This window comes from Erpetoichthys calabaricus, chromosome 7 (assembly GCF_900747795.2).
Source record: "Erpetoichthys calabaricus chromosome 7, fErpCal1.3, whole genome shotgun sequence".
Taxonomy (NCBI): Eukaryota; Metazoa; Chordata; class Cladistia; order Polypteriformes; family Polypteridae; genus Erpetoichthys; species Erpetoichthys calabaricus.
The window spans coordinates 39,279,113-39,304,173 of record NC_041400.2 but is presented as its reverse complement, the minus strand read 5'-3'; the positions used below and the strand labels follow the sequence as shown (position 1 = coordinate 39,304,173).

The 25,061-nt window shown below is 38.3% G+C and overlaps 1 protein-coding gene across 2 annotated transcripts in view; it reads left to right on the top strand.

Moving 5' to 3' along the window:
- Positions 1-25,061, top strand: part of fer (fer (fps/fes related) tyrosine kinase) — a 396,648-nt gene that overhangs the window by 67,399 nt on the left and 304,188 nt on the right. For both annotated transcript variants that reach the window (XM_028804820.2, XM_051929595.1), the window contains exons 2-3: positions 12,023-12,254; positions 20,748-20,921. In XM_028804820.2, the coding sequence (XP_028660653.1) occupies positions 12,045-12,254; positions 20,748-20,921 (384 nt within the window). In that variant the 5' untranslated portion in view covers positions 12,023-12,044. The remainder of the gene's footprint in view (positions 1-12,022; positions 12,255-20,747; positions 20,922-25,061) is intronic.

The window sequence follows — 25,061 nt, the reverse complement described above, 5'->3', positions numbered from 1 at the left end:
AGTGGTCGCTACGACATTGGCCTGGTTTAGTAACTCAAGCCTGGTTATGTCAGGGATGTGCGTCAATTTGTCATTATTTTCACTCATCCATTGCCCACTACACAATGTTATCAGTCATTAACATTACAGTTATAAACCTCATTCATGAGGCACAAGGGGGTATATGAAAATTGTTATAATGCAACTGTTGGTGGTTAGGCCAGTGAGTCCCATTTTCTTATTTTAGACCCTTATTTGATAGTTGTTTTTTTCTTTCATTTTTAATTTCTTGACCATTCTTCTGTACTTTTTTTCCCCCTATATTATATTTTTCTGCTTAACTCTAACAACCAGATAGACATACAGATGCATTGACACACATGCACACACAGACACTTGTCCTTTTAATAAGGTGGATAAGCTCATTTCTGTCTTTCCAGGAGTTGCTCTCTTTTGGACGTGTTCAGTGTTAATATTTGCAGTTCACCATCTATTGAAAAGTATTAATGCATGTAGTAATAAAATCCATTGTAATTTTCATTTCAACAGATGGCACATCACAAACATTAGCAATGCTTTTACAACTCCCACACTAAATGGCATATAACAGAAACCTAGCAACCAGCTGAACGCTAAGATACAGAAACACACACAGTGTTCACACACAGACCCTTGTCCTTTTATTAAGGCAGATTAAATTATTTGTTCATTTATTTGAGATGCTGATGTAATATTAAATATGTCAGAAAAAAAACTGTTAAAGTTGAGAGGATGGACTTTGGTGAGTAAGTGTTTTTGATGGATGAATTGTCAGTAGAGTGGATGGATTTCAGTTGCCACATTTACATCAGACACTTGGAGTCTGTTGTAAATTTGGAGTTTCTTGAATTAAAGTACACAGTAATTCTTGGGAACTTTTTCTCACACTCATATCCATTGTAGACTCAATAATCACAATCTGAGCATTCCTTGGGGAATCCTGTAGTTCATAGCTCTTACAGGTGGGTTTCTCAGAATTACTGTACCAATCACTAAGCCCTGTATATTGATGGGTGAAAATTACAGTTTTCATTTTAAAGTGTATTACATGGTGCATGTGGTATCATGGAAATAAATGAAGAAATAATTAAATACATATATAAAGAAAATACAAAATACATATATTTCATGACATGCCCAGTAGTCACATTTTGTTGTTCTTTATTTATTCTCATATGTCACAATGCATTTATTTGTTTATTTCATTTTGTCCAAAATACTCCTCCATAATCCAGAAGCCATTTTGTTATTTACATGACATTTGTGTTTTGAGATTATGTCAGCATTTTTACATTCGGGAAACATTAGCTGATTAATAAGGTCTCTGTCTTCTTTCTGATTATTTTAGAATACCTATTAAAATCGTCTTTGTTGTTTTGATTTCATGGTGTCTCGCATAACTGATCAGATGTTCCTTCCTACAAAATTAGCTCTAGTACAGAAATAATCCTAGCTGCAGTAATTAAATCTTTCATTGATGCACTCAATACACTTTTGAAGACTGCATCTCGGTTGCTCCCATACTACCCAAATTTGTGCTGCCTTTAGTACTGATATATGTAGTCTCTGTTCTCTTCAAAACGAGCACTGTAAATTGGTGTTTACCAACTTAATTTTAACAGTAAATGTATGTCAATGTAAGAATGTGTTGCTCTTAACACGTTATATTTAGTAAAATTTGAGCCATTTACTATGTTTCAAAAGTGCCTGAGCTATTTTGTATATTTAATTTTGCAATGTAAATGGCATAAAGATTGGCACATTTGGGTTCAGCCATACACTAAATACAGGTAAAAACAGAGATTTAGTTTGAAACTTGTGTTGAATTTTTCCTTGCCACCATTGTGGATCCCTTAATGGCAGAACAATTCTGAAGGTTGCTTACATTATTCTGAAATATAAAAAATAGTTAAAGTAGAATTATAATTTTAATAGACTTGCTATTGATCTAGTACAACACTGAGATGTGCAGTGGGTCCGTATATGTCATCAGCTTAGCTTTCCTACTTAGAAAAGCTGCTAAAATTATTTCACATTCTCAGGTTGTTTACAGCTGTGTTTCACCTGCATTGGGTCCAGCTGGCTTTATTTACTTTAACAACCAATCATTCTTTAGTACAAGATGTGTTTCTCACTCCGATTATATAATGAGCCTCTCCTTCTAAATGGCCTAAGTGATATGACACCTGCAAAATGGCCAGAATCTCCACCTGCCTGCCCAGAGGGGGTACAGTGAAAGGCAGCAGGAGATCCGTCAAGACTGACTTTCTTCGGCCTACTTGGGCCAAAATGTACTTCTAAATTAAAGTTCAAAAATATATTCTTAAATGTTCCGATTATACAAAAATGCCTTGTTAGAGAAAGAAGGGATGACTGTAAACCCCTGGCCAGGAGATAAAAAGGGCAAACAAAGAATGTTTATAAATAAAAAGATTATTTCAAAGATCCTTTGTATATCAAAACATAACTCAAAGAATAGGAAAGAGTTGCTTAAAAATGGGCACCCCAGTACCAAATAGAGACCCATTACACAATCCAAATATAGTTGTCAATAAACAAAGCAAGATGGAGCAGTAATCTAGTAATCTAATAAGAAGAATAAGCAAAAACACAAAAGAACTCACCAATGCCCAGTGAATACAATGCACTGCATTTAGCTGCCTAACTCCTCAGTCTTTTTAGAACTGGGGGACGTCCTAGGCCTTTGCCTTTTGGGGAACCACCCATATAAAAGGAACACAGTAGAACAGATTCTCACACACAGAAACTAAATAGTAAACAAAAATACCTAATTATATAAACAATAAACATAAATAACAATATTAGCACAAACAGTAATAATTAAAGAATTAAGAATGAACTAAAAAGGCATAAAAAAAGGAATATAAACATAAACCAGGGGAAGCCCTGGTTTAAACATAATAGATTGGTTGCTAATTATCTACTGGTACAATTCTTGGACGTTGCTGCATCTTTGTTAGTGACCCTCTACAGTCTTGCTTGGTTGAGGTCTCATTGAGCGAATGAAGCTAGTCAGGTCACACTCTTCATGGGGCTTTGTTGCATATTGGTTACTTACTGTATAAAGTATCACTGTCATGGCACTCAGTAAGAACTCTAATGGTTTTGTATTGTATATACTGTGCTTGTTTTTTTTTTCTGAACATCTATAGTACATATTGTTTTAATTTCCAAAATTTAAAAATGAATCCTTAATAGGTTTTGTGTACATTGTGCAACAAATAACCAGTTTCTACTATGAGATCCTGTAGGCTTCTCTCTAGTATTCGTTTTCACTAACCATATACTGTACCAACCTATGAATTTTCAGTAAATGTGAACAAGTGCAAATTACAGCTTTAGGGAGCTGGGAAACCAAAGCACTTTTTCTTGACAGACAAATGAAAGACTGTATTGAAGCTGAGGGCAAAATGGCTTCAGTGAGAATGTTAGGGGTTACAGTGAGGACAGCAAAATGTAATTGTACATATTTTAAGAAAATACCAGAGAAAGGGCTTTTGATTTAAATTCTAATTTCCTGATGAATGTAGCAGGTATAAGAATTTCACTTGTTCACTCCACTGTCTTTACTAGTGTTTTCCTGTTGTTGGACTGCCAGGATAACCAAGGCTTATCCTGTTGGTTATACGTGCTGGGCAGCATGGGACAACATTCTATGACTGTGTGACCTCATCTGCAGGCCTAAATCTACTTTCATTGTGCTAATTTAGAGACTCCAGTCAAAGTAGTGGAAAGTCCCCTTTAGCTGCAAGGATTTTTGTGAGTACTGGGAAAACATGCACACAACAACAACAACAGCATTTATTTATATAGCACATTTTCATACGAAAAAGTAGCTCAAAGTGCTTTACATAATGAAGAAAAGAAAAATAAAAGACAAAATAAGAAATTAAAATAAGACAACATTAGTTAACATAGAAAAAGAGTAAGGTCCGATGGCCAGGGGGGACAGAAAAAACAAAAAAAAACTCCAGACAGCTGGAGAAAAAAATAAAATCTGCAGGGGTTCCAGGCAACGATACCGCCCAGTCCCCTCTGGGCATTCTACCTAACATAAATGAAATAGTCCTCTTTGTATTTAGGGTTCTCACGGAAGGACTTGATGATGATGGTCATGCAGACCAGGTTTGCATTCTCACTGTTGGAACATCACGGTGCTTTGAGTAGATGGTGGTGGCACAAGTCACCACCAAAAGGACACCGGAAAAGGAAACAGAAGTGAGAGTAGGGGTTAGTACAGATTTTAGAGCCACCATGAATAGTTATTATAATGAATTGGATATACAGAGTATCGGGATTAAATTACAGTGAAGTTATGAGAAGGCCATGTTAAAATAATGTGTTTTAAGCAGTTTTCTGAAGTGCTTCACTGTATTAGCCTGGTGAATTCCTATTGGCAGGCTATTCCAGATTTTAGGTGCATAACAGCAGAAGGCCGCCTCACCACTTCTTTTAAGTTTTGCTCTTGGAATTCTAAGGAGACACTCATTTGAGGATCAGGTTGTCAGACATTCCAATATATAAGATGGGGCGAGATTATTTAAGGCTTTATAAACCACAAGCAGAATTTTAAAGTCAATCCTGAATGACACAGGTAACCAGTGTAGTGACATCAAAACTGGAGAGATGTACACATGGAAGGTGTGTTGCCTGGGAACTTGAATTAAATTCCAGTTCCAATAAAGGCAATTAGACTACAGCATCGCCTGTTTTACCTCCATGCCACCAAATCATTTGTTTTCCCATTTATTTTTAAATGTGAAAACATCACAGTTGTTTTGGATTTGAACTAAGCATTCTTTTCTTTCAGGCAGGTTTACTGTACGTATTATATTAATTAAGTTTATATGGAGTTTGCCTGTTTCTCCCCTGTGTCTATATGGGTTTTCTCTAATCTTAAAAGGCATGTGTTAGTTTTTTTTTAGCAACTTTGATGTGGTTGAGTATGAGTGATTCTGCATGTATGAAGGGGTGCATCCTGTGATGAACATGTAACTTGTGAAGGGTTTCTCCCTGCCTTGCATTTGATAACACAAGGATATTGGTTCTCTAGGACCTTGAACTGAATGAGCTGGTTCATAAAATGGAAGGATATGCACTAGTGAAGAAAAATCTAGGCAGAGCTTCCTTATACAAAGTAAGTTATTCTTTCATGAAGTGATGCAAAAGGTGTGCCCTGAGGTAAATGTAACATTGGATGTTATGGTAGATAGCAAATGTCATGTAGCAGTTATGCCAAGGATGGAAGGCTGACAAGTGAAATGCAAAATTTTAGTGCAACCTGAGTCTGAAATCTTCAAAGATCATCCATTGTGTGTGATTTGTAAGTATTTCCTCCAGAGGATGTTTGCTAAAAGGTATAGATATAAACGCAAAGTATTTGTTTACAGGTAGTTTTACCAGGGTAAGTATAATATTCAGTCCAGAGAATGAGTCATCTTTACTCTTACAAAAGTGTTATTTTCTCATTCTGAATTCAGAGTATTTGTAGTGGTGCTGTAGTTTGCTATTGTGAAGGGTATTTTATCTCATATTTTACGTCTGCTTTGCATTGTCCACTGACTCTGTTTTCTTAGGAGCATATTTTTAACCAAGATTATATGTGATGAAATTGAATTGCAGCCATTTTATCAATTTAGCTTTGCATCAGCAGCTTTTACCTAACCCTAGAATCTGGGAAACCATCCAGAATGCACTTATACTTTGAATACTTTGTTTTATTATAGATATTTACAAGTCAAGGACTGAAGATTAAATTTGAAAGTTTGGTGAAACTTAAATGTCCGTCTGATTTACAACTTTTTACACTAATCTAAGCTGTATGAAAATACTATATATGTAACTTTGCTATAACTGGTGAATGTATTCACTTTAGTATTTGTGTAGTGAACACACGAATGTGACGAAAAAGTGCTCTGTTAACTAAAAGTTCCATAAAGCAGGCCAGGGCCTTCACCAGTTTGCACAGGTATAGGTATAGGTACAGCTAGCCCCTAAAAACCACATACAGGCTTTGGCTTGCTGAGGCCTACAAAGGGGTCCTGGCTTAAAAGTTAAAAAATGCACCAAAATATCCTTCAAAGGAGAGGAACTACCGTATTTTTCGCACCATAAAACGCACGTTTTTTTCCCCAAAAGAAGGTTGGAAATGTCTGTGCGTCTTATGGAGTGAATATTGCGTCACAGACCATGATGTGTATTACCTGACAAAAGTCGACATCCAGGGGTAGAGGGCGACAAAACTCACTGTTACATTACAGGCATTCCCTCTGTGCTTGGAGGAATGTTAGACTCATTGACTCGGCATCTAATCCTTGCGTGTGCGTGAGTTACGAAATGTAAACAAATGTAAACAATGGCAAGATGGCATCGACATCTCAAGAGGGAGCGAAACGAGTGCAGAAAACAAATGTTTTGTGCATTATCACTGAGTCGGACTTTTGTTGAGAGTGATCAGGAGATCGAACAAGAGAGTGAGGAACTGGCATCAGCTGATCGGGACATCAGCCGATGCCGCCCCAGCTGAGCGCATTCGTGCACCTATGGCAAGGTTCGTGTGGGAGGAATACCTAGACATTGATCCGTGGGAGCCAAACTGGCTACCGGACTTCACAAGACAGTATGGCTTGCTGTTGGACTCGACAGATTACCAGCCGCTGGACTACTTCAGGCTGTTCTTTCCTGAAGCTGCCTTTCAGCTACTGTCAGACGAGACAAACAGGTATGCCGAGCAATTTTTTTGAATCGAGGGCTGTGCTTGCACCTCATTCTCGTTTTTCAAACTGGAAACCCACAACAAAACACGAGATGAAGGGCTTTGTGGCATTACAAATATAGACTGGCGATATAACTTCAGGGAGCATTGGTCCAAACGTGCTTTGTCCCCTGGTGGCTTTGGACAGGTTATAACGCGTGATGATAGGTATGTGCTCCTGCAAAGTGATTGTGAGCAACTGAGCTTCATAAATTCTGACACTAGCAATGAGGAGTTCTTGGGGTTTCCATAAAACTAGAAGAGTGCTTGAACCTTAAAAGTCTCTCCTTATTTGTTAATGACAGTGATGATGTTTCTTAATTCCGCTGTTGAATTTACATGGTTGAAATATTATTCTGCTATATTTTATTAAACTTTTAGTACACGATTTGGTTCAGAATATTTTTCTTCTTGTTTTCCACCTCTAAACCTAGGTGCGTCTAATGGTCAGGTGCGTCTTATGGTGCAAAAAATACGGTATATAACCTCTGGCTAGATGAGACAAGTCTAAACAATGATTCTTTATGAAATGAAGAATTAATTTTTTATTCAATAATACAAAAAATGTGAAAAGGTCAAAACTAAGTCAAAAAGAACTTACCTAACAAGTTCATTTAAAGTGAACAAATCCCAATACAGTATGTGATATAAGAGTAAAATCTAAAAACAGAAGCGAAAACATAAAAAAAAACCCAGAAAATCCAAAGAGAACAATAATTACAAAATCTCCAACACACTCAATGAACCAATGCTAGAACCTTTTCTTTGACTTCAGTATAAATGTAGACAGTGGACCCCAGTGGCAATGAAGTCCTGGGGTTCCACCCACAAAACTCAAGGAATAGTGGAAAATTTAAAGACATAGTACATTAATAGTATAGGAATATTCCACTCAAAATGATACATTTTTTATTTTTTAAATAATACCATGTAGTTTATAAGGGTGGGCAAGAAAAATTTTTAGTCTCATATTTTCACAGAGAAAATACATAACAACGATTCTAAAAGAATGGGATCCAACATTGGCCAACGCTGGACAGTGATTAACAATGTGAAAAACATCCATGGAAAAAAGAGTAAAAATTCTCACATAACTCAGTCGTATAATTCACATATCCGTTATCCGTTTGTAATCTACAAAATGTTTAAATGTTATTAACACTTACATCAGGAAAACCCAGCATACAATATAAACAGGAAAGGCACATTCTCTTAATATTGTGCTTTTGAATTGAAGGTCTGCCTAAAATCCCCTCCCCCCTCCAAATTAATTTGTTTAAGAATCATGTATTGCTACAAACTGGTCAGGTCAGGACAGGTTTGGGCGCATGCACTGATACAGTGCGTTGCCACACCCACCACACTACGAAACAGCACAGGATCCTGGTTGGCATACCCCCAGGCAGACATGCTCAAAGTTAGCCAGCCCAGCAGATCACAACTGCAATGTCACCCATAAGGACCGTTCCATCACCTGCCATGACAGCGATTCAGATGTGTGTAATGCTTTGATTCCTCTGTAAGCAGGATGTGGGTCACTTAGACTAAAGATGGTGTGTTACTTCCTCTAAAAAATGCCTCCTTATCTGCCCTCAGAGCTCTCGCAGCTGTCCTTCTCATTTCCTGGTACAGACCATAGTTGCCATCAAGTCATGCACTGTGACTCCTCTTGATGATATCCAGGGTGCCCTTCGAGATGAAACACCTCCTTCTGGGAACACTGGTAACACCAGCACAGCCCTTCTTGTCTTGTCTTGTCTTGTCACAGAAGGTCTCCCACATGACATTAGGATCAACAGTCGCACCCAAGTTTGTAAGTTCCTCACATAAATTGTGTGCAAACTCATTAGAAACAGCATGATCTTGGAGTCTGGCCAGGTCCAACCTCGTTCTTCTAGTAGGTGGTAGCCCACTGGACCTGAGCTGGATCTTCAGAGCAGCAATCAGAAGTCTGTGGTCAGAATTCACAAACTTGGCACTTCTGCAGACCTGGAAGTTGTGTAGGAAACTCCAGCATCTGCCCATGAGGATGCGATGAATCTCCTTTACTGCACCACCAGTATTGGAGTACCAAGTCCAACAATGTGGCTCAGGACACTGGAACCAGGATCCAGTGATCTGCAGCCCCTGACCTTTTGCAAAGTCAAGGAAAATGGAACCACTTCACCACGGTCACCAGTCCTATGGAGACTGACACAATATTCATAGCCAGCTCTGTCAGTGCCAGTGATCAGATTGAAATCACCCATGCCCAATGGAGTGCCACCACGCTGGCACCCATCAACCTCTGAGTGAAGTTGCAAATAAAATGTCTCCCTCACTGAAATACCACTCACCGCGGTTGGAGCATACACTGAGACAACAGACAGCGCATCCAGAGAGTGCCTTATTCTGAGTCTCATAATACGCTTGTTGATAGAAGTGACATCGGCCACAGCAACAGCTACTCCCTGAGTATGACAGCCGTCAGAGTGACCAGACCAATAAAAAACTTACCCACCTACAGAGTTTTATCCAGTCCCAGGTCTGCGCACCTCAGAGAGTGCTGCCACTGAAATGCAGCGTTTACCATGCACCTCCGACAGCAGAGGAAGATGATCATCATGCCGGAGAGACAAGACATTTCACACATCTACCCAGATAGGCCACCTCAAATTGTGACCCGAGTGTTTAACATGCAATGGGTGACACCTCTGCACTACTCCAGTTCCGATCCCAAACAGGCCTGACCCCATTGGCTTTCCTGCAGTTTTGACTCTTCCAGGGATGAAGCTTCCGAGGGCTTTCCCGCATCCCCTTCATAATGCAAGCAGCCTTCCTATGGGCGGCTGCAGCAGAGCTACTCCTGTGGAGAGCAGAAAGGAGTCCTATCTATCGTCTCAGAGCTGAGTGAAGTTTTTTTATGGTGGCTGGAGTGCCAATCCTCCCATCGGCCCCCAAGTTGGTGGACCGTTTGCAGGGTGGACGCAATTTAATGTCATACCCAGGACAGAGAAAAACTAGGTGAAACTGGGTGAAAATAAAAAAATATATATATAATATATATATATATATATATATGTGTGTGTATATGTTATATAGTTTTACTGTCAAATAATGCAAAGAGAATGCGACACGTGTTTCGCCCTTATTTGGTAACCACCCATACAATCAGATCATGTTTCAGACTACAAATGCTATGAATATATATATACTGTACGGTGATCAGGCTGAACATAGTAACTGTTGAAAAGTAACCTTAATTTGTTTAGTGGGTAAATTAATAAAGGCAGTTATTATATAAAAGATTGAGCAACACATGAGAAGTCCTAGTGAACAGTCCACATGGAGATTGTGCTTCAATAATTTTCCAAAATTAGATGTAGATGGGTACAAAACTTGCTCAGTGTTACACTGACAAGAACCTTGTTAGAATTAATTGATACACGATGTTTGCTGATGAGATTGTGATCTGTAGCGAGAATAGGGAGCAGGTTGAGAAGACCCTGGAGAGGTGCTCTAGAGAGGAGATGAATGAAGGTCAGTAGGAACAAGACAGAATACATGTGTGTGAATGAGAGGAAGGTCAGTGGAATGGTGAGGATGCAGGGAGTAAAGTTGGCGAAGTTGGATGAGTTTAAATACTTGGGATCAACAGTACAGAGTAATGGGGATTGTGGAAGAGAAGTGAAGAAGAGAGTGCAGGCAGGGTGGAATGGGTGGAGAAGAGTGTCAGGAGTGATTTGTGACAGACAGGTATCAGCAAGAATGAAAGGGAAGGTCTATTTGCATTAAAGTTCATGGAGATTATGGGGTTATGAAACTTGAAAATAAATGTTATGAGAAGGACTTGGGAGGCATAGTGGAATGGTCACTGTCCAAATCCAGGCAATGTATAGAAGCAATTAAGAACGATAATAGGATATCTTATTATGTACAAGTCAGGGGACATTATTGTTAAGCTATCCACACCTGTAGTATCTGGAACACTTTGTGGAGAGAGAGTCCAGAGAAGTGCCACTAAAATGATTACAGGATTACATATTGTGAGCTTTGAGGAAAGATTGAAAATGGTGAAAGCAAGCAGAGGTTTGGAGGAGACATCATAGAAATGTTAAAAATTATGAAGGTAACTTGTACAGTTGATTCCATCTGTTACATAAAACAAAAGAGTTCATCAATAAGGACATAGGAGAACAGGCAGAAGCTGGTTAAGTTTCACTCACATGTTAGAAAGTTTTTCTTCACTAAGAAAAGCATAAGTGTAATGAATTAACAAGTAGGGAGGAGGATATCAATAGTTTGGGAAACTTCAAAAATGGACCTGAAGATATTATGTTTTGCTGTTAGGTTTACAAGAAAAAATGAGCTACTGTATGTTGAGCAAAATTGTCTGTTCACATCAATAATGTTTTTATGTTCTTGTCAATTTGTCACATTTCTTTTTGCTTCCTAGCACAATGTAACTCATATTCTCAAATGCACATAGTCCAATTCAGTGTTGTTGAGTTTGGGTGAGCAAGAGGACAGACCCTATTCCTATTCCTATGCTGGGCACAGGACAGTATGATGAACCAGAAAGGATGTACTGTTCAGCATGAACTTAAATTAGGTATAACTGATTAGCAAGTACCTGAATGGTAACCATAAGTATAGGCTCACTAAGGGTCCTGTATTCAAAGAAGTGCTGGCATGAGACCAAGTAATGTATTATTGTACTGCATAATGGTAGGTTTATGTGTCATGTATAAAGATACAGACTGTTTTTTAAATAAAAAATTAAACTTCAAATTTTTATTTAGAGCACATACTGATGTGCAACTCTTGTTCCCTGTGTGGTCTGTTACTTCTCAGTGCCCATTAATGCACTTTTGAGCAGCAACTTCCCATTTCTTAAGCCTTCCCCTGTTCCTCTCCTTTTGAATGAGAAGAGCCACACAAATGCCACAATACATGTTTTAACCAGCATTGTCTTAACATCACCAAAATCATACACAATGTATGAGGATCTTTACAAAGAGTTAAAAGGTTTTGAAAATGAGCACATCTGCCTGCATCTTCTTTCACCTAAAATTAACTTTGTAGGTTCCGAAAGGAAATGAAAGCCATTATAATAATGTATGTTTAAAAGGTTTGACTACTCCTTTTAACAGAAGTGAATACTTAAAGCAGAAGTGCTCTGCTTTTAGGTTGTAGTAGTCATAAAACTTCTCATGAATTTAAATTGAAGTCTTATCTCCTATTTTACAGGAAGATTTGTGCCTTAAGGAAAATGGGATTTGGAAGGGACCTTAGAAATTCTCATGAAGCACTGCTAAAGCTGCAAGACTGGGAGATAAAACTGCTAGAAACTGTGAAAAAGTTTATGTCATTGCGAGTGAAAAGTGATAAAGAATACGCCTCCCTTCTTCAAAATATCATCCAGCAAGTAGACAAGCATGAGAACTCTACTCAAGTGGATTACATCAGCAATACTTCTAAGGCAAGTGACTGTTTTATGGAGCTTAAATATGCAATGTGTCTAGTGAAACAATTTTCTGGGGAACAAAAAGCTTATATCCACTGACGTCTCACACTGAAAATACTGCATGGAGAACAGTAAAATTTTGTAAATGTTTAGCAGCTTTAGGAGCTTGTTATAGTGAAAGATATTGGCTATGTTTAACATTTTAGGAGTGGATGGGTTTTGTGCAGAGAATTGACTGCTTTGTATTGCCAAACGGGCACTTAACTGATTATGACAGCCTTCATGATTAATGTGGTGTTAAAGGCAGACACAGAGTGAAAACAATGAAATCCTTTAAAAGTATGTTTAAGAACTGAAATTAGTTAACTACACTGAAATCAATCAAACTTTATTTTATACAGTATACTGTCTGCACAGAATCATACTCTGTGTACTGTATGTTTAGAATTATGGCTGAACTCTATGAAAAATCAGGCTATAGTTTATTATTTGACACAGTCTTAATAGATTATACGTTAAAAGGAATGACTTTGCAACTGTGCTGCTTTCACAGAGATAGGAAGGAAAAGAATGTAGAAGAAAGATTGAAAGCCATTAGGTCTTCTGAAAATTGCACTTTTTCCTTGCTTCTTCCTTTTAAGGTTAACTGCAGTCTGAAAGTTGTGTACTAGCTGGTCTTTTCTGTTTTACTCTAGAAACACAGTAATTAGCACCACCTTGTACTAACTGGTGACAGAATATTTCGTCTACTAAAGGAAATTCACCCTCATGCACAGTAGAGAAGGCAAAGTTGGTTTGCAATTATTACTATCTATATACTGTATATAAAATCCCTATGTGCATCCAGGTGTCCGTGTGTGGGTGTCTTCTGATGAAGTGAGCATGCGCGGGGCACGGTGCGATGCGCGATATTACTGTCAGAGAAAGTTAGAGGCGTTTTACGGAAATACAAACCAGTATTGCTGCGAGAGGAAATTAAAGGTACACGATACAGTGACATATATTACAGCCACATACAAGCCAGTATTACTGTCAGAGGAGATTAAAGGCATATTACCGACGCGCACGCCTGTATTACCGCCAGAGAAAATTAAAGGTATATTACGGACATACAAGCCAGCGGACGTACAAGACGGTATCCTTCAATAAGGGCGCACACAGGCATCCTTCAATAAGGGCGCGCACAAAAAGGCGAGCCTCAAAAGGGCGACCTCAATTGGGCGCAGCGAATAAAGGCGCGTGTAAATAAAGATCTGCACCTTTGTTGCTCTTCACATATTCCAGAGCCATTTGAACTAAATTATGTACGAACGCCTTTATTCGCCGCGCTCAATTGAGGTCACCCTTTTGAAGTTCGCCTTTTTGTGCGCGCCCTTATTGAATAGAGCCGTACAAGACAGTATTACTGTCACAGAAAATTAAAGACACACAATACATGGCGGCAGCCCACGAAGAACGGTCAGCTCAGCAAGTAAACATCAACAAAAGAAAGGCTGAAAGAAAAATACAACCAACAAAAAGGAGGTCAAAGTCCCTTGCCATTTAATATAGACTGTTTCTACTAATGTTTATGCACTTCTGTTCTAGCGCCCGTTATTGTAACGGGCTAAATGACTAGTTCTATAATAAACAAGAATATGTGTGAACATTCCCTTCAGCTAATCTGGCCTAGAAAGTCAAATATAAATATTTATGATGTCAAATAAACAACCTTTATTTTATATTGTACTTGTCTATAACAGGCACCATCTCATATCACTTTGTAATTTACACACATACTTTGTATCCAGCAGAGAGCACTAGCCCCCATAGGAATGAGTTATTTTGTGATTGCAGTGTGTTACATAACCCGAAACTAAATATAGATATGATATAAAAAAATCATACCCCTCCCATAGTAATACGGCAGTAAGAAATCACATAGGAGAAATAGCTTAGCTTTGTTTAATGACGGCTTACACTGCATAACAGATGAATGAAGCCAGTGGCAAAAACCAGTTCGAGAGTGGGAGCCCGATGTGTAGAGTCTGCCATTTTCGCCGTTGCAATGGAAGGATTTTCAGGATTGGATGACGTTATCTCCCATCCGTCCGTCGGCTTCAAAGGTGTGTTGGGCAATGTTCCAAGGCTTTATACTCTTTCTTCACGTGCATCCCCCCACTTAGGTGAATCATGCAAATCCAAACAAGGCAAAAGAGGATACAGTTTCATACTCACTTTGACAGACAAAAATAGTATACAAAAGTCCTCAGTCTGACTCCCTGTTTCCCAGTAGTGTCTGTCTGTCTTGTCTTATATTATAATGCTTGCCTAGCAGTTCTATATGGTGAACCCCTGTGCTAAATCTGGCTCTGTGTCAATTGTGCTTGTGAGTACGAAAAGGCAGATTTATAAGATATATTTGCACAGAGTACATTGACATATTAAACGTATGCTTATTACATACTCACATTTACATTTTACATTTGGACCACAGACAGGGTAAAATGACTCATGCAGAGTCACACAGTGAGTTGAAGGTGGGTATTAAAACAGTTTCCTTGGAATCAGATCCAGGTTGGTTAGATCAATATTTTTTTTTCATTTTGTAGATATAAATGCCAGTGAACATGTTTAATGCTTTAAAAATTCTGGTGCAGTTTTCAGGAGAGTGAAAATTAGTAAATGAAAGCAAATCAAACCAAACTTCAGTAACATAGACCACCCCAAATAGATTAATCTAATCGGGGTATTGTCGCACAAGATTTGAATTTATCTGCAAAATAATGCATTTGTCAATTAGATATAGCATAGCATCAGTGCTGTATAAAGGATTTAGCAGCCATTCTTGAGTAAAAGCAGAAATAATATTCTGAAAAGCTACTCAAGCAAAAGAAAATGTTGCCAATGAGCAAACTATTCATGTAGAAGTTTTAAAGTATCTTGTATTAATTGTACTGATGTATCAAATATACAAGTAAATGTAGAGTCTCTGCCCATTTTATATACAGTATACTAGCTGTGCTACTCGTAATTAATACAGACCTTGCAATGCATATGTCTCTGTTATATGTCATTTGGCATAGGATTCGTAAAAGCTTTGTTAATGTTTTTGATGCACCATCCATTAAAATAACAAATACAATACATTTTGTTGCTAAAAGTGTTTGTGATGCAACATCTTTTGGAATGACAGAAACATAGCAAGTGGATGGTCACTCAGACAGATACATATCCTTTTTTTAAGATGGATAGTCAAAAAAGTCTTGTAAATGTAAAATAATTTAGACTGCTTTATGTTTGCTTGTGAGTTGTATTATTATTATCACTAAAGTATGAACCAAGTAACTGCAACTTGAAGCAGCATCATTCAGGGAGAGCAGATATCTTAATAATTGCATCTTAGTTCACTGGGCAACATATGTGACAGGGTGAGTGAACCACAGCATGTGAATGCACAAGCACACCTCACCAGGCTGCTGTGAGGACAGTGTCTGAACGAATTAGCATTAGCTGATGAAATAACTGAGACTGAGATTGTATGTTCCTAATGTCCACTGTTGCCCTGTTCTGTGGACAGTGGTGAGGTATACTTGAAACAGCCATGTCAATGGTTGGTTGGTAATGCCAGTAACGTTCATTTGACAATTGTTGCAGATTCTTCATATATGTGAATTTTCTTAAAGCAGGGGAAGCCTATATTTTTGATGATTGACTAAATAAAACATTATGCTTCTCTGAATGACCCTTTTTGTTTTCTGCTTTAACTTCGCAGTAACGAATGTGTCCAGTAAAATATATCAGGTTAAATGTAGCCATTTGCGATTGAAAATGTAGTAAAGTAAAAGTTAAAAGTGGGCAGAAAGTTTTATATTCAAGAAAAGTAGAAATATTTTTAAATGTAAATAAATATAAATGTTTTAATGTACTATAATGAACTATACTATACAATATTATTATTATTATTTACACTCATTCTCAGACCTTCTTAACACAATTGTGGGTCATGTGTGGCTGGAGCCTTTCCCAGCTACCCTGGATGCAAAGTGAGAAATGTCTCAAGGCAGGACTCCTGTCCATTGCAGGGCCCGTTCATGCACTTGCTCACCCTCACACTTACATATTCCAAGAATGTAAACGCTAATTAACCTAACATGCATATTGCAGATGTGAAAGGAAAGCCCTTAGGAGGACATGATAGCTCCATAGGACAAAGACCAAGATTTGAATAAACAAAATGAGGCTTCAGTACTTATCACTTGCCACTCATCTAATGTTCATTTTATTTGTAGCTTTACATCAGGTTGAATCAACTGAATCATACTGTAACCATGTCATTTGATTAAGTGGTTCATTATAGTCTATACACACTATGTCCGAATCAAAAGACATATGGACTTTCTGTTTTGATTACTTTTGTCATCTTATTCAACATCGGTGTTGGCTATCTTGTTTATCTAATAAATGCCACCGAACCAGAAGACTGACTTCAGTTTGAACTTTAGGCCATGTTTTGCACATGCTCGCCACAAGTCTGTTCAGACACTGCCAAACAGGGATACTAATTTCAGTTAACTAAAGTAAAACCTTGGATTGCGAGTAACTTAGTCTGCGAGTGTTTTGCAAGATGACATAACATTTTTAATACATTTTAACTTGATAAATGAGCAAGGTCTTGTAATACTAGTAGTACATATACGCTTTGTCTGTCGAGTGTCACGTGACCACAACTGAGCCGATGGTGATTCTCTCTCTTGTTGCGGGATTGTGGGTAATTGTCTCCCATGCTTGTTTCAGTTGGCGTGCCTCACTCATATAGTCAACATCCGTACGCGCGTATACTATGTACTATAGCATTGTGACCACGTGTGTGTGCAGTGACGTGTGAGTCCCTGTCTTGCACCCCAAAACATGAAGCTGAGTCTCAGTACTTTAGCAAAGCCAGCTTTTAATCAGCTTGAAACAGGAACAGCACAGTTTTTTATTGTAGCAGGATCTGCCACTCTCTTATACCCAGACACAGCAATCAGGCAGGGTCGGGGCCAGGTTAATGGCCAAGTAAAACTGTGCCCTTGCATTTGTAATGTTCCGTGCATGCATCACCCATCGACGGCAGGCGCTTATAGCATGACCGTGATCTTTTTGGATTCGCTTCTGTGGCAAACTGCAACAGCGCTGGGAGCCTTGTGGTTGCTTTGGGACACGCTTCTGTGTGTCGTCCCATTGGGGGGAGTCTCAAAAGAGTTTAGAAACCTTACAGTGCGTAAAGTATTTTTTTTTTTATTTTGTGTCTTTTTTATTTAAGTACTAGGGGGCTCCACCCCCTGCTCGCTTCGCTCGCCAACCCCTGGCGTTGGGGCATGACAAAGAGTGAGATGTATGAATTAGATATAGAATAGTGTGCAGGTGTGGATGATGCATATAGAAATGTGTATGCGTTGGAATGTAGGTGTGTTGGTTTTATCAGGACGTAAATGTAGAACAATATCTCGGTGAAATGGAGGCTCCCCATCTTTACTTTGAAAGACAATTGCCACTTCATTAACGACGGGAAGATTGTATCGTCTTGGATCTTGTTCTTTGTCCTTTATCAAGACTAAAGCAATTGTAGTTGCTGCTATACCTTCTGCAGTTGCTTTTGTATTGGCCTCCTTTTCAACCTCATGTAGCATTTTTATAGACTTAGCTAATGGGTGATTGTTTATGACATGAGTGATGTTTCTCATTATAAGCTCTGTGCATTGTTTGTTTTCAGGAAGGTTCATTCGTTGATAGATTGCCTCATCTGGATCTAGGATGTAGATTTGTGCATATTTGTGTTGTTGATTTGTTTCAGGGTGCACTGTTCCAATGCGATGCAATATTTGTCCACATATGCGAAAGCAGTATGGGCCATTGCCTTTTGGTGGCCTGATATGTACTCCGGTAGATGCAAAAGCAAATGAACTATTGTAGGATGTAATGCAGTTCATAAAGTTTTTACTTTTAGGCACATCGTTAGTTAGAAGCTTCTGTAGATATTCAGGATATGAATGTAAAGGAGGCAGTCTAATCTGACCCTTTTGACAACAACGTGTAAATTCATTATTTGTATTGCCAGTTGTTTCTTCTGGGAAGTTACGTGAATGACAATGATTGCAAATGACATTCATTAATCCCAATGAATTTTCCTCAATAGTGGACTCATTATTGAACGCGTTGTCAGCCAAGTGGCGGAAGCGTTTAGCAGGTGTCTGGCGTTGATGTCCGCGACGGGCAGGTTTTGCTTGTGGTGTTTGAGAGCCGTGTTGTTGCATGTCCAGTATTTGGGACGCGCTATTTTGGAGGTGTAATTGATTCGCCTGTGCTTTGCGAAAAGTCCGTTTCAGTCTACGTCGTGCATTGTTTGTATCGAGCCTTGTCCGTTTTTGTATGTCGGTCAGTTGAGCTTTCTGCTTTTGGAGCCTTGCTTGCTTGTTTTCTGGCAGTTCATATGCGCGTTGTAGACGTCTGCCTTCATTTATGCTGTCTCTTCGCTCCTGTTTTTGTATGTCTGAGACGCGAGGTCTTTCGGTTTTTACTCGTGCTTGTTTCGATGCAGCACTTTGAGACGCGCGCTGTATGCGTCTACGTTCATTGTGTCTGTCCATTTGGGCACGTCTCTGTAACGGGGTTACTTGAGCTTTGCGTTTTTTGAGCCGAGACACTTTTTCTCCCGGAGTTTCAGAAGCGCGTTGTATGCGCCGCCGTGTATTTTGTTGTTTCATTCGGGTCCGTGTGTTTGGTCCCGTTATCCGAGCCGAATCGTTTTGTACCCGTGACCGTGTATTCATGACTTGTTTGTTCCTCAGCATGCGAAATATGGATAAGTAATAAAGAGGATCGCACTCACTGTTAATATGGAGCCTTTTCTGCAGTTGAACGGTTAATAGTGCTTTATTGTAAGGAGATCCACTTATGCTGCCACCTATGCTGCCTAGTGTGAAGGTGTTGAGATGACGTATGTTTAATATGGACGGTTCCTTTAGAAATGGGGCTTTGGGTGTCACTTCTTATTGATGTGTGTGGGGGGGGGGGGGGGGGGAGGATTGTTGGGGCGCGAGTGTCTTCTTTCTTTTTGTGTGCCATGGGCTTGTTGAATCCTCCTCTTTGTGTGTGTCCCGTCCGTTGCTTGTAGGGTGGGTGGGGTGGTTTTGGGTTCTTTTTTTTTGTGTGCCAGGGGCTTGTTGAATCGTCCTCTTTGTGTGTGTCCCGTCCGGTGCCTGTGGGGGGGGGGGGCTTGCAGGTGTGCGAGAGCGGCTTCTTTTTTTTTGTGTGCTAGTTTCGTGTGCAATGGGTTTCGTGCGGCGCCTGCATTTGACTACTTTTTTCTGTGCTGACTCCTTTTTTCTGTGGTCGCGGCGCCTCATTTCTTTGACTTCTTTTTTCTGTGCTCACTTCTTTTTTCTGTAGTCTTGGCCGCCTCTCGCGGCCCCTCATCCGCCTTTCGCGGCCCCTCATTTCTTGGGGCGCCTGCGCAGTACGTCTTTTTGCGGCTACGGCCCATGGTCGGATGTCCCTGCGTCCATTCGGTTTAGCATTCTCGGTTAGTAATATGGATAGTGACTAATGACCGATGGATAGCAGTGATTCTGTTAGTTAGAGTGAAAGTCATCCCACATAGTAACCCTCCTCCTCCTCCTCCTCTCCTCTCTGTCGTCTCCCTCACACCAGCCATGATTCTTTTCAAAGGTAAAGTGCAGGTTAATTTGTTTTACTGTATGTATTTTTACTTTATATTTTGTATTAATCATTTTATATGAATATTTTTGGGTGGTAGAATGAATCATCTGAGTTTTCGTTATTTCTTATGGAGAAATTAACTTTGATATATGAGTGCTTTGAATTACAAGCACGTTTTCCGGAACGAATTATGCTTACAAACCAAGGCACCACTGTATTTAGTTCTTCTTTTCCCAATGAGTTAGGTCAAAATCAGTTAATGGCTCTGTGTAAAAGTTTTTAAAGACTATGGCAGATCATGAAAATAATAAAATGCTGATGCGTCTTACTCAGACTTATTCTTACAATAAACACACATTCACATGCTTATTCTGCACCATGCAAGTAAAATTGTTCCTCTTTTTATATTTTAGTTTAATGCAGTTACATAGTTAAATCAGCCTTCACCCTGCATCATCTCATAACAGGCCTGTATGAGGTAGAAAGGTTTCATTATAACAAACTCATGTCCTTTTTTCTTAATTAAGAAAATGTCTTGTTAATTTTTTTTTTTTAAAAGAAATTGCTTTCGCAGTCTCCCTATACCAGCCATTTAATCTGCATGTTTATGATAATGTTGAAAGGAGCTTACTTTTAATGTTGTTAGATTCTCAAATTTCAATACTGCAAGGTTATTATGTTAAAGAAATCTCTTTTAAGGTCATACTGTTGAGAGGAAATCACGTTATATTACTGCTATACCTTTGTGGGTAAGAATGCGCTTAAAAGCTCAAAGAGGAAAACACAGTATGTCTAAGCTTGTTTCTGTTTTCTTTTCATTTTCTTCAGTCATGGTTACAAATGGTTCAACAAACAGAGCAGTTAAGCAAGATTATGAAATCCCACGCTGAGGATCTTAACTCAGGACCCCTTCATAGGTTGACAATAATGATAAAAGACAAGCAGCAAGTCAAGAAGAGTTACCAGAGCTTTCATCAGCAAATTGAATTAGAAATGTGTAAGGTATGTCATTTCAACCTGTCCTGTTTCAAAAAGTAGTTATGTATATTTTATATTTTATTTTTGTTTTTGTTTATTTTGAGTTATTTTTCATGTCTTTATATTATTTTTTTGGTTTCATATGTGATGTAGTTCTCCAGTAATATAGACTCCAGAAAGTGCAGCTACTGTGCAAAACATGCTGCATTATTCCTGTTATAAAGAATATAGGCATATCTTCTCCTAATGACTATAGACCAGTGGTACTTGTGTCTCACATAATGAAGACCTGTAAGAGGCTGACATGGACTATACGAGTCCTCATGTGGTAGACCACATGGACCCACTACATTTTGTTTATTGAATAAAAATTGGAGCGGAGGGTGCAATTACTGTATCTGTTCCACAAGGCTTATTTTCTCCCGGACAAAGCTGGGAGCACTGTGAGGATTATGTTTTTTTATTTCTCCAGTGCTTTCAGTACCATTCAGCCATCCCTTTTAAGTGGTAAGCTGATAGATATGCAGGCGGATAAGTCTATGGTGTCCTGGATAATGGACTACCTGTCAGACAGAGTGCAGTTTATGAGTTTCAAGGACTGTGTTTCTGATATGGGTGTGAGCAATACTGGAGCACTACAAAGAAGAGCTCTGTCTCATTTTCTCATCAATCTGTACACCTCAGACTATAAATACAGTATATCATCAGGTCATATTACTTGCAGAAATTCTTAGATGACTCTGCACTTATGGGGTATATTGATCAGGGGGATGAAACAGAGTATAGGAATCAGATGGAGAAATTAGGGTTACTAATTTCAAAGGGAATCTTTTGTTTCTTGGTGCAGAAAGAATTGTATGCAACTTAACAATAGAAAAAAAAGGAACTGGTTGTTGATTTTTGCTGCACCAAAGAGCCTCTATGTCCGGTCACTTCTCAGGAAGCGGATTTGGAGGTGGTCCACTCCTACAAGTACCTGGGAGTCCACATTAATGACAGATTGGACTAGTCTTGTAAAATAGAGGAACTACATAAGAAAGGGCAGAGCAGGTTCTTTTTCTTAGGAGACTGTGTTCCTTTAATGTGGGAAGTGACAATCTTCACATCTGCTATAATTCTGCGATGGCCAGTGAGATTTTCTACAGTGTAATGTGCTGAGCTGGTAACATCACTTCAAGAGAGGCCCACTGAATCAACAACCAAATTAAAAGGCAGACTCAGTTATGAGATGCACTGTGGCCCCCTGGAAGTGCTAGCAAAGGAGTGGATTTAAAACAAAACTGAGTGCCGTTAGGGACAATGCTGCAGCTCCTCTCTCTGATACACTAACACTGAGGGCTTTCAGCCAATGAATCATTCAGCAGAAGTCTGTCAAGAAACGCAACGGGGGCTCCTTTATACTAACAGCAGTACGCCTATATTATGCCTCACTGGGACTGGGACTGTCATGCCAGAAGTCTTTTTTCTTTTTACATTTTCTTCCTTTCTAGCCACTCTGTTGTGTGTTCGGACTAGAGTGTGTGTATCTATCTATCTATCTATCTATCTATCTATCTATCTATCTATCTATCTATCTATCTATCTATCTATCTATCTATCTATCTATCTATCTATCTATCTATCTATCTATCTATCTATCTATCTATCTATCTATCTATCTATCTATCTATCTATCTATCTATCTATCTATCTATCTATCTATCTATCTATCTATCTATCTATCTATCTATCTATCTATCTATCTATCTATCTATCTATCTATCTATCTATCTATCTATCTATCTATCTATCTATCTATCTATCTATCTATCTATCTATCTATGATGACAGCAAGAAGTCCTTTATTGACCCAGCAGTGCTATCTTCAATACTGGGGGTCAAGTCAGTCAGAATGCTTCACAGTTTTTTATCATTCATGGCCAAAGATTATCATCGGCTGAACAACTCGATCAGAGCAGTGAACACGGAGATGGAGGTCTGCCCTGCTGTTGATCTGTCCTCACTCACCGATAATACGATCGTGTCCTTCCATAAAGGGGAAGTCGTGAGTTTTAAGTCTCTGTCAAAAGGGGACCTTTATAAATATTGTGTTAAAACTGTACACTTTGCAGCACTAAATACAGCATGTGACACACCATGGAGAGAATATCTGGGGGTGGAAGGTGGGAGTGCACCTGCTTGGAGGGAGCTATATAAGCCCCCGAATAAGAAAAGAACAGCGGACTTACAATGGAGAGTCCTGCATGGGATTGTTGCTACCAATTCCTTTTTAAAAATAATTGAGCAGAAAGAGGATGATACTTGTATATTTTGTGGACAAAAAGAAACTATATTCCACTTATTCTTGCAATGTATGAGACTTAGTTTTTTTTTCATTTTTTTTAGTGAAATATGTAGTAGGTTAATGGGGAAATTTAACAATATCATGTTCATTTATGGAACAAAATATAATAAGGAAAATCGTCAAAAAGTTCAACTATTAAACTATTTATTGGGTGAAGCAAAATTAGCAATTTTAAAGAGTAGAAATAATAAACAATCTGGGACAGGGGCTACTGATGCTGTGATGATTTTCAAGATAAATGTACGCTCCAGAATAATAATGGAATATACGTATTATAAATTGATGAATACATTAGATTTGTTTAAAAATGTGTGGGGGATTAAAGGGGTGCTTTGCTCCATTGATGATGGAGAACTAAAAATGATTGTATGAGAAACTATTGAAGTTCTCCTTTTTTGTGTTTTCTTATAATGATGTAAAATAGATGAGCTAATCGAATGGTGTAACATCATAATATTTCTGTTGAAGTTATGATTTGGGACTTTTAAGTGCTTGTTTGTTACGGGCTCAGGGGGTTTAAATTGTAAATTAGAAGAATGGAAAAGTTTTTTTTGGGTCATTTCAAATTAATATAAGAAATAGTATATCAAATATCGACTGCAAGGGAATTGATTCTCATTTGATGCAGCAACCTGTAAAATATTGGTTATTTGTTACCTGTTATATATTTGATTTATTGCTATTTGATCAATAAAGGTCTTTTAAAAATAAAAAAAATATCTATCTATCTATCTATCTATCTATCTATCTATCTATCTATCTATCTATCTATCTATCCTCCCCCAAACTATGTGACTTTTCAATTCCACCCGGGGGGGTAAACGTTAATGTTATATAAAGTTATTGTCTGTTTTTTTACCTGCATTATTATCAATCTTTAATTTAATATTGTTTTTTGTATCAGTAAGGTGCTGCTGGAGTATGTGAATTTCCCCTTGGGATTAATAAAGTATCTATCTATCTATCTATCTATCTATCTATCTATCTATCTATCTATCTATCTATCTATCTATCTATCTATCTATCTATCTATCTATCTATCTATCTATCTATCTATCTATCTATCTATCTATCTATCTATCTATCTATCTATCGAGTTTCTGTAAAAAGCCAAATTTACAAATAAACTTTTTTCTATTTGTTCTGTTTCTTTTCTGCTTGTCTGATTATTTTTGCTCTGGTTAAGGATTCTGAGTGCTGGATTGTGTTTTTGGGATTTACTCACTGTGGATTGCCTTTTAGGCAACTCCTTTAATTTTAGCAGTTTGCAGTGCAGAGCTTTTGTTACATTCTTTTGGTATTTTTCAAATGAATCTTTCTTTTATGAAGATTCTTTTGTTTGCACCAGCTGAGGTTTACGGTTACCCTCCTTTAGTGGAGAATTTTGTGACACTGAAAGACATTTCAAGGATATTTTGGGGCTACATCCCTTTTAAGTCAACAAAGCCTGAGTCAGGCCATTTGATTGGGAATTAAACTTACTGAGTTGAGGCCTTTTCCAGGTATTGAAGCTTTGTGGAGCATTATTTAAGTTTCAGCCTTTTTGCTTTCATGGAGACAGAACGTTTCTTTTTCCTGACAGACATTTCAGTTTTGTTTTAATGACAAGATTAATAATTCTAATTTTCATAGGCAATCTCTCTTGAACATCTTTTTGTATTATTGTCAATCTGCTAGTAACATTCTTACTGGCTGGATATCAATCTTAGGCATTCTGTCTATCATATTATCTAAACAGAGTGTTCATGTTTCATATAAATAGCCTATTTTTATGAGACTAATAAGTACAGCCTCCAACATTCTCAGACACCCACAAATTG